We start from the raw sequence: 10,643 nt of genomic DNA, 5'->3' as shown, positions 1-10,643 counted from the left end.
AATGTGCAGTGATCTCACTCTTTGATATTATAAGAATAATTCATCTGAGCATATGACATTATCTGTAATACTCATTTAATAATTAGCTTCTTCATGAGTAGAGAGATTGATTTCATTATATAGTGTACAGTTATCATCTGCAAGATTCATGAAGAATCTTATCACAGATTTAATAGTTCTTGTCATTGATATGAATATTGAACATGTCATTTTTACCTGTACACAGGTCTTGCAGAATGATAAAGCTCTATTATTCTTAATTCTCATTCTCAGTCATGAATCTACTGCTAATTTGAGAATATCTGTGACATTGAAATGATTAAGCTTTTGATGTCATTGTAACATTGTATGTTTAACAATCTTGATATTCTTATTAAGCAATGCTAGCAGAGAATCTTTTTTCTCTGCAGACTGTAGAATTTTCACAGATTCAAATTCATTATTTAACATTGTGAATTGAATCAAGTCTCTAGTCATGAATTATTTTTTCAGAATATAGATATTCTTATCACTCAATTTAACAGTAAAACTCAATATCTTGTCAGAAGAGGTTAGTAAGATTGAATGAGTATTTTCATAGATCAGTTACTTATATGTATAGCTCTGACATACAAGCTTTTCAAAACTCATAAGATTAATCTTCAGCTTGAGAATGTAGCAGACATTCTGCAGCAGCAGATTTACTTCTTCAACTGATATATTCATCTTCTCTATAGCTGTTGCAGAAGCTGTTAATCTGTCAATCATCTTCAATATGATATTAATCTTCTGTGACACTATCAATATGAGATTCTTGCAAGGTGTAGCATGAAGCACTGAATTCAGAGTTCAAAACTCAGATATCTTTATCAGTTTGATCAGTAGAATAGACTGTTTCTATTGTATGAAATACTTACTTAACAACATTATGAACTGACACTGAGCCTGTTTCATCCTTATTCTTATTCTTATCACAGCTAGTAGAATGTTTTTCAGAAAATTTCAATCAGTAATCTGTTTGAATGTGATCAATCTTCTGACAATGATAACATATTTTGATAGTATTATTACCCTTTCTATTCAGCTTGATAAAATCTTTGTTCTTATTCTCAGAGATCTTCTTCTTCTTCTTATTCTTTTTATTCTTTCTGTTGAGATCTTGAGTATTATTTGCAGAGGTCTTTTCATCAGAGATGAGAGATTCATCAGTAGCTGATAATTGTAAAAGAATATCTTAACACAATCTTATGAAATTATCTTCAAGTATTCTAGCATTCTCATTCTTCTCTATTACATTCATTTGATTCTTTATAAAAGATAATCAATCTTTACTAACCCCTGTAAGAAGTCTGTTGAAAAACATGAAATCTTTGACATTATATTTCAATCAGATATAATCAGTTCTAATTATGATTAAATGTTCAATAAATGTGTAATCAGAACTCTTTGATTTTAATATTATCTTAATCAATTCTTGAAACAGATGAGTTCTGCAGACAGCAGGCCTCTCAGTGAAATTATTCTCTATGACAGATTATAGAGAATAAGCAGATAGTTGAAACTTCTTGAGTATAATAAAGTGAGATTTGACCTATGAGATAATCATAGATTATATGTAATTATATAGTCAGATATTTCATTCTGATCAAAAATATTGCATATTCATACTGACATTCTTATCAGAATTAATCTGCTTATTATTAAGAATGTCATTCATTTCAGATTGTCTTGCTGTGAGCAGAATCTCTTCTTTTTATATAGAATAATTTACAGAGTCAGTGAGTATAACAGACTTCTTTATAGATCTTACTTAATCTCTGAATTCATTAAGAATCTTCATCAATGCAGATATTCTACTCTTTTATTAAAGATAGTTTATTAAATCTATACTAAGCTCTTTGTTTTCATCTCTGTCTGTCTTCATTCACTTGACTTTATGCTGAAGTCTTGTAATTTCTAGTCTCATGTGAGTCTTCTCACTCACAGAGCTATTGTTGTTTCAGTCACTTGAGCTTTCTGCATTATCTAGCATCTCACTGATATCTTCAATCAGATCTTTATATTTATTGAACTTGTCAGACTGTTTCTCTATGATGATTTTATTTTACTCAAATACTTCAGAAGTTATCTTCTGATTTATTATTAATATTAGCAGTGATCTGTGATCTTGTGTTTACTACTCTGATATTTTCTGATTTCTCTGTCTTAAAGATATGTATTCTTTTATTAAGTCAGATATTCTCTCAGATCTTAGATTAATCATGAGTTTAATTACTTAATAAATTATCTAGACATGCTTGTAATGACACATGAAGATGTTAATTGCATGTTATTATAATTATTCATTTAGCTTGTAAAAGAGCTTTATAATCTCTTAAAGAATAATATTATTATATTGTATATAATCTATCTATATAAGTTACACTAAATAGGTTGAAGTGACATGTGACTAGAGTAGGTGTAGTAATTATCAACAATCTTTTATACAAGCTTACTTTACTATGTTATTACTAATTCATTCTCTTTTTAACTAACTTTTAACTGATAATTATCAGAGATTATAAAAGAAGATAATAAACTTGAAAAAGAGATTGAAGAATATTCTTGATAAGAGACTCTACAGCTATAGCTGATAATATCTTGTGAAATAAGTCAGCTATAATCACTTAATCTGAACTCTGAGCTCTGTGTTATCTGAGACAGTAGCTTGATAAGAACTACATACTTATAGCTTTATATTACTTCTGAAAAGAAGAAATTAATGTAGCAGGCTGTATTTAATCAATTATATAAACTATTTTATTACACTTCACAGATTTTACTGAAAGCTCTGATTCTCAGTCACTGATTCTTAGTTAAAAAACTCATGAAATTTCTATTCTTTCACTCTGAAGCTTCACTGTATATATATATAAATATTTACTTTAATTACTAATTTCTGCACTTTCTCTTTCTTTTCTTCTCTAACATTTTTCACTTTGTTATATAAGATTTATAAATATTATACTGATTTATTCAGTGTAAACCTCTTATATATCTGATATTTAATTATATCTTACTTAAAGCTTCTACATTTACTCTATAATACTACTATAGTATTATTCATCTTTTTCATCTATATAATTATTCTCTATTAACATATTAATAGCTGTGAATTACATGAAATTCATCTATACAAGTTATATGCAGTTATTCATATCTCATTACATTTATCTGAGAGATTAAACAGTGTGTTTTTCAAGCTGAATAAGTGAGTGCAAGTGAGTGATTGAGACTTGTTTATCATGATGTGATAAGAACTCTATTACACTCTCATAGTGCTGTGATAATATCTCACTTACACTAACAATAAGTCTGACAATAGTTATAAAAGTAAAACAAAATATTCAGTGCTTTCTTCTTTTCTTCTTATCTATGGTTTTGTATATATATAACTATGTCTGGTATTTCTCTCCCTATTCACAGCTCAACTTTCTCACATAATTCTGTGAACTTCACACTCTGCTGAGATTCACACTCTCAAGCAGCATTACACTCTTCTCATGCTAATCAATCCTTGAATGTGTCAACTCAATGGCTCTCCTGAGTGATGTTGTGTTAATTTCCATTGTTTGTGCTGTTACTGTGTTCTTGTCTATTTTACTAGTGACTATCCTTTGCCTACGCTATCGCCGGAAGAATATCCTCCATTCCAATGGGCCCAATTCCAATTTATACCCCCAGTCGCGTGGGTTATTCCATTCAACATTTCCTTTTTCAAACGCCGGCGCAAGGCAATGGTCTGCAATTAGCTCCACGGAAAATATCCGCGGGCAAGTGTCTTCTCCGGCTATTCTGGAACCGGCTCCCTGCCATACTTCTGAAAGGAGATCTTCGCGTATGTCGACATTATCGTCGCGTAATTCGCGTCGCCTGCACAAGAAATCAAGTAGGGACATACCTCTCGAGTCTGTCCCACCTCCATGTTCGTATACAGGCCCCTCGGATGTTGCGAACATTGATTCATCTCCTCGCTCAATCGCAGAGCTTCAGGCAGACTGCATTCCAAAGAGGAAACCACCTCTGCCGCATGACGACACCACCAATGAGGATGCAGGGGCCCGTATCACTTCATGGCCACTGACAAGAAAAGGGTCATACTATGATATTACTGCAACAATGCGAGGAGGCCCATATTTGGTGGATTCTGAATTATCCAAAAGACGGTCTGAATGGATTCTACGCCAAGTTCCGGGCTCTCCTCCAAAGCACGATGTACCCCCATTGCCAGCTCTGCGTCCGCCTGTGGTGCCTGATCTGACCAGACAAAATTCCATGCTACTTTCAAACAAGAGTCTGGACACTGCAGGCAGCTCTATACTTGACGATCCTGTCCGGGAGAGCTTGAATGATTCAGTTGATTTAGAGACGGCCAGAGAACCCTATCCTAGGACTCATGAACGGTATACTTCGACAGGTGGGTGGTGGCTATCAGCCTCTGCCGCAGGCGGACCGGTATCCCGTATCCCACCAGCAACGTCACCCCGGCGCTACAGCTCGACGTCTACTAGCTCATACAGGAACGTCCAGGATCACGGTTCTCCCAGACGAAGCGCGTCGATGCATTACCCGGAAAAATCGTCTCACATTTTGGGTGTCCAGTCGCCAACTAGCATCTGCCAGCTGCATGCCCCTTCGCCCGGAGTATCGCGTTCACTCACGAGTGGCCCATGGATTCAAACTAATACCAGTAATCGAATGGGTCAACTGCCTACCACAAACAAAGCAATCACGTCTTTCATCCATGAAAGTGGATGTAGGTTGGACCAACCACACTCTCAGTCAGCCATATTGAAGCCTATCACTGAGAACGGGAAGAATTGTGGAACTCGACAGTTGTCAAACGCCAATGGTTGTGCATCCAAGCGAGCTCAATGTGCTGCTGGTTCATCACGCGTATCAACCCGGCGGAAAATATCTATCGACGAGGAAAAGAAGGGACATCAACGCCGAAAGAGTGTCAGGTTATCCGTGTGTCAACAAAACCCCATTCCAACTTCATTGTCGCCAACTATTGAGGAGTTGGAAGAGAGTTCTTGTAAATCAACACCTCCACCAAAAGCCGTTACCCCGACCCGTCAAATCAATGAATCTTCTGAACTCCCACCGTCCACTGAGGATTCTAAAAGCCCTTTTGATAACGACGAGCAGAACTTGGCCGACGATGAAGGCGGGGAACCTACGCCTACTCCAATTGACCGTGGCGTAGAAACGAAAAACCTGTCGACACCAAGTCCTTCCAGCGTACTAAACACTTCCCAAAGCCTCACTGATGATAGACCAGGCATTCCCCGTCGTTCATCGCTCCGCCGAATCACGTCGACGAGTGTACGATCCCAACATCAAGCTCAGTCCCAACCTGCGCGCTCCACATCAGTAACGTCTACTATTACTACTACGCCTACAAGCGAGCACCACGCATCGGCTCCATCGACAACCACGTCCACGCATACAGTATCCAGTTTCCCTGTTTTCGAGAGTCATGCAAACAATATCGCGAATGTGGACAAAGATGCGAGGAATCTCAATAGAAGCGGTCGCCCTACGAGGAACGCTTTTGCTCTCCCCGAAAACTCTGAATTGGAAGAAGAAACGTCAGGGGGGAAGAAGCCAAGACCCCTGCCTGTCCTACCCATCCCAAAAGTGTCACAACCGCCATCCCGCTCCCGCGCCCCCAAATTTCGAGTAGCACTCACAACCATAAAATCTGTCTCCAATATCGCGATGCATGATGAGCCTTATGGAGGTTGTTGTGAGGGTAGTGACAAGGAGAATGGCGGTAATGCTACCACTAAATGTGACGATGGTAGCGAAACTCCCACTCCGAAACCCAGCCCATCCCAGTATCATCAGTTGGGAAAAGAGGAAGCTGGAGCTAGATCTTCTATTCAACAAGAGGGAACTAAATCACCTTCTGACAGACAGAAAAGATCCGCAGCGCCGCCGGTTTCGACGCCGTTGAAAGCAGGAACTGGATTGGGGGCAGAACAACTGACTTCATCGATTGTGAGAACTCCTGGGAGCATGTATGATCAGTTTGGATTTTTGAAGGAGTGAAGGTGATGGACAGCCCTGCTTGATGAAATATGGGCGAGAGTAAGGTAGGTATGGAATATGGTGCACGGCAAAGATGAGTTATTATTGTTGTCGCTCTTGAATTTTAATTGCTATTGGTTCTAGGTAGTTATGTCTTCTATTTGGAATTGTTTGAACTACTACTTGGTGCATATCCATTTAGGGTCCTCTGTCATACGTTGCTCTTCTCCGTTCTGATCCTGTTGGCTTTCTTTTCTCGCGCTTAGCCTTTTGTGAGTTGGTCCCTTGTTTGGCATGTTTACTAATGGGAATGGGGGTAGTATTTCGCTGACTTCAATAATTTGTCCTGGATGTCTATTTGATGTCGTGTTAGCTTGCTCGTATGCTTTTTTTTTTTTTTTTTTTTTTTTTTTTTTGATTTCGATCCTGGGAGAAGCTGGAAGATGTAAGTGCATACGATCTTGATCATTTCCGTTTCCTCCTCCTGTAGGTAACGGTGCCGCTTCTGCTTGCCGTTGTATTCGATTTGCGTGGACTGTGCAATTGTTGTTTGTTTCACCCGTCTATTTCTCGAAGCCGTTGATCGTTGTCTTAATGTTTAATTGCACCCGTTGTAGGCCTCTCACGATGAGCACACCCTGTCTGAAACCAAACAAATACAATTAATCTTCTTTTCATGGCTATACCTTCCTCCCTACCAAGGTAAATTATCTAATACATAAGCCAGAAAACTCACCTCGAGGTATGAAAGAGAAAAATATCATAAAACATCCAAATTTACAGATTATTCCTTTTTGAAACAATAGTTAACACTCAACCCGTTCTCCTCCACTTCGTCTCCTCCCCACCCTCACCCGCATCCGCCTCGCAACCGACCCTCGCATTATCCTCACCCCCTTCCTCACGAGGCCTAACCGTCCCCGCCCCTGGGCCCAAAGAAACTCCACCCGACCCTTCGCCCTGCTCACCCTCATTACCATCCCCCCCTTTCCAATTCCCTTCCTCATCAAAATACTCATGCACATTCTCCGCCGTAATCCAACCTCCACTCCCGGGCATCGCAGGCGGTAGGCCGCCAGCGTTATTGCCAGGAATGATCACGCCGTTCTGATACAAGATACTACTATCCAGTTGTTGGGTTGGGTTATCCTGCATATCCGTGTCACCTTCGTCGTCGCTTCCAGGTTGCGAGGGTGGGTCTGGGTGCAGGTTCGAGCAGGCTGAGACGGCGGCAAAGAGGTCTTGTGTTGGGGCTTGGCTGGGTTTGTTTTCCTCTTCTTCTGTAGTGATGAGGTTGTCTTCTTGCTGTTGTTGCTGTTGCTGTTGTTCTTGTGCTTGAGGTTGTGGTTGTGGTTGGGGAGGCGGAGGCGGAGGTACAATTGTTAGACATATGCTACCTTCTTCCATGTCCTCATCCTCCTGGTTGTCATTACTGTCTGTTGCAAGTTGTATATATAGCCCCTGCACAGTATTTTCATCTCCAGTGGATGGAGTCGCGAGGGGATTGGAGTTAGGTATTTGCAGGCGCTGAATCGCATGCAGGGAGATGGATGGGTATGGGATTGTGACACCGGTTTTAGAAGGCTGGGAGTAGAGGAGTAGGCGCCTGTTTCAACGTTAGAGGTGCGAACATCCTCGTAGAAATATCATATACGTGGGGGAATGTATATCCATACTCAGATGTTACCCAAACATCGATCCCATCTATCACAATCTCTTTCTCCCGATCCGAACTCGCGGCCGCGGGAGCTGTAGCGGAAACGGAAGTTTCACCAACTGGAGTGCCATTCACAGCTTCAGCTCCCGTCACACTTGGTCGCAACCCGCTCAAGGCAGCGGATTTGCTTAATTCCCTTTCTAAAATCACTATTTTACATCGTTCGCTCAAATGGTGCAGGATCGGGGGGCCTGAGTAGAACGATACTGGGGTATGCGATTGGTGTTCGGCAAGCGGAATAAATGAGGAGGCTTCCGGGGGATTGTGAAGGACTTCCATTGCGAATGTGAGGCGATTTCTGGTCAGGTTGATAAAACTTCCAAACGGAGCTTTGGGTGTTGTAGCGCGGTCGATGTCGCTATCACTGTCCGTTCGCGATCTGTTCCTGCGGCGAGAAGGCGGGATTTTGTTGGTGACTAAGCAGAGCATGCTTTCGTCCGCTCCAGCCTCAGCGACCACTTTAGCATACTATATATACATACAAGGGAGTGGATTCACAACATTTATGATATTCTTGTTATAGATACACTAAAGACTATCGTGTGGTGTATGTACATCTACATACATGCTCATATATACCCAAGAGACAACGCTCCTGGAGGTAGGGGAGGGAAGCATGAAACGACAGCGAGAAACCAGGGCCATGTATACGGAGCAATAGTATGAGCCGCCATCCAGCACAGTCGTAACTGGTTTTGAAATTCCTTACTTTTTCCATTATGCCTTATTTATGTATTTATGAATGGGAGTCTTCCTATCAAGCCTTCTATGGGCTGACCCGTCAAGATTTTTAACAAAATGTTCTCTACCATCCATACTGCCTCTGGAACAATTTGCCCACCAGCTACCATGAGCTTTGCAACCAAAGGCGCGAGGGTTACCGCGTTTGTTTGTTTAGATGGTCGCTCCCATCCCTCATCATATGGCAACCGTTCTTGCTCTATGTTTTCAATTAGAGATCTGATACAAGGTACTGGTGCATATGCCTAGGATTTCTAAATGTACAGTACTCCGTACATGTACTCACCGAAGAAAATCCTGATCCAATCAACCTGGGGATGTCCTGTATCAGGGTTCCCAAACACACTTAAATACTGCGCAGTTTCAGTATAGCTAATGACGACATCTTTCGCATTAAACGTAAAGTCGGGATTTCGTACTCTTTCTGTTTTGATGCGATTTAGCCGAGCCTTAGCAGCTGCTAGAAAGCTTACGGTTTCGTCGTGTCTGAAATAGTCGAGAACGCTCTGCCAGATTGTCTCGTTGAAGCTGTTATTGTCGCCAAAGAATATGTCACTTCGTGATAAGCTTGCATCGTGTTCGGCAAACAAGTCGTGATTCGCCAGATCGTCTAAGTTGAAGTAAAGCTGAAGCGGGTTTTTCGCCCCTATCATCCCTCCAGTTCCGGCAACAAGGGTGAGGTCAAATCCAACATTTAAACCCTCTGATATGCCTTCAAGTAAGGTCGGATAAGTCATTCGCTTGCCATTGTGAGGCAGTATGCCATGGTTTGCAAGGCTGTTCAGTGCAGGGCATGGCCCACGGACTGTCAATATTGTCAGAATTATAAAATTGTCCGAGAAAAACCTTTGGCCAAAATATCTTACCGTCACCCGGCCCTGGTGGACGCCATCGTGCGTAATCCGCTGCTGCATACACCGAACTAAAGCTCACGACGGATGCCACAGTCACGGCCGCCATCATTACTCGCGATATCCCCATCTCTGGTATGTGTGTCGTTGGTTGAGCCTAGAAGGAAAAGCGCACGCAAAAACAAATCAAAGCCGTACGAGAAGAAATATAAAAGCTATAGAGGTTGATTTCACTCTCCGTCCATGATATATGTGGGACATTGTGGCTGTCGTTTTGGTAAGGAACGCTAACGGGCAGAGAGCGATATAGGCAGGATGGGAGCATTGCACCAAGGAGAACGATGCCGTCAACGAAGTAGCCTTAAAGATACCTACGCACGGCGCCCCACAACAATATAGGATCTTCTCAGGTACTTGTCCACCCCAAGGCCAGACATCTACTTCATCTGGAAATTGAGCAAGATCTACAAAGGAAAGGCTTTCGTACTCCATAGCGGAGCTCAATCGAGTATTTTGCTCAGGCTATTAGAAAGGCCTCCCAACGCCGTTACCAGCGCTGGTCGCACCTTGGCTCGGATAGGTACCATAGCATAGCTATCAGACGTGGATGGTCCGTGGGCATCCAATCCGGCAATTCCTCACCAGCTACGTGGTTGCGCGAACTCCGACCCTCCTTGCAAAGTGCCAAGAAAAGAGCTAATTGTGATTCTGTCGATCAGAGGATCTTCAGTGGCTTGAACGTCACTTACATTGATTGGGGATGACTAGGGGGGAGCTCCCGGAGACGAGTTACAACGGTGTGATTGATTGATTCATTTTTTCCGCAGATGTTTAAATGGCACGCACAGGGGGAAGAAGAGAGTTGTTGGTTGGTTATGCTAGGTGAATTGCTTCAAAATAGAGCAAGCACTACACGAATCCCGAGTATCCTATCACCCACCTTCGGCGCTTAGTACCGCGTACTTTCGATAGAAACAGAGATCGAACCAGAGCCTGAAGCACCGGAAATCGAAATTTCAGCGTACAAGAAAGGGAAAGAATTTATACAACTATATATCGTATTAAAGTCGCCATACAACCCGTAGACAAACCCTAAAAACCCTACTATACACCCTAACCTCACCAAAGTTTTCAAAATATCATTCGCTCCCAGGTATTCAATCAAAAACCTCCAACTTTACACTTCAGATGTGTCTGTTTCGTTGTGTTGTCAGCAGAGTTAATTTCGAAGGGAGGAGATTTCATTGGGAAACCACCCAACGAAAGCTAGCATTTGGTCA

At 41.5% G+C, this 10,643-nt stretch overlaps 3 protein-coding genes across 3 annotated transcripts; 1 reads left to right on the top strand and 2 right to left on the bottom strand.

Annotated features, from left to right (window-relative positions):
- Window positions 1-439: 439 nt before the first annotated feature.
- On the bottom strand, window positions 440-906 carry BDBG_16329 (uncharacterized protein; the record flags this gene model as incomplete). The annotated part of the gene is made up of 3 exons (XM_031724305.1): window positions 440-469; window positions 613-776; window positions 897-906. The coding sequence occupies 3 exons, from the start codon at window positions 904-906 to the stop codon at window positions 440-442; spliced, it is 204 nt and encodes a 67-aa protein (XP_031576359.1).
- A 2,434-nt stretch (window positions 907-3,340) lies between these two features.
- Window positions 3,341-7,747, top strand: BDBG_01252 (uncharacterized protein). Its single transcript, XM_002628298.2, has one exon. The coding sequence runs from the start codon at window positions 3,553-3,555 to the stop codon at window positions 6,073-6,075; it is 2,523 nt and encodes an 840-aa protein (XP_002628344.2). The 5' UTR covers window positions 3,341-3,552; the 3' UTR covers window positions 6,076-7,747.
- BDBG_16328 (uncharacterized protein) lies at window positions 6,103-9,493 on the bottom strand (the record flags this gene model as incomplete). Its single annotated transcript, XM_031724304.1, has 7 exons — window positions 6,103-6,408; window positions 6,512-7,660; window positions 7,731-8,239; window positions 8,590-8,711; window positions 8,799-8,865; window positions 8,932-9,317; window positions 9,379-9,493. 6 exons carry the CDS (start codon window positions 9,491-9,493, stop codon window positions 6,868-6,870), a joined length of 1,992 nt encoding a protein of 663 aa, XP_031576358.1. The 3' UTR covers window positions 6,103-6,408; window positions 6,512-6,867.
- Window positions 9,494-10,643: the final 1,150 nt, after the last annotated feature.

The sequence above is a fragment of the Blastomyces gilchristii genome (assembly GCF_000003855.2).
Source record: "Blastomyces gilchristii SLH14081 genomic scaffold supercont1.2, whole genome shotgun sequence".
In the NCBI taxonomy this organism is placed as follows: domain Eukaryota; kingdom Fungi; phylum Ascomycota; class Eurotiomycetes; order Onygenales; family Ajellomycetaceae; genus Blastomyces; species Blastomyces gilchristii.
The sequence above is the reverse complement of the archived record's forward strand: the minus strand, read 5'-3'. Positions and strand labels throughout refer to the sequence as shown.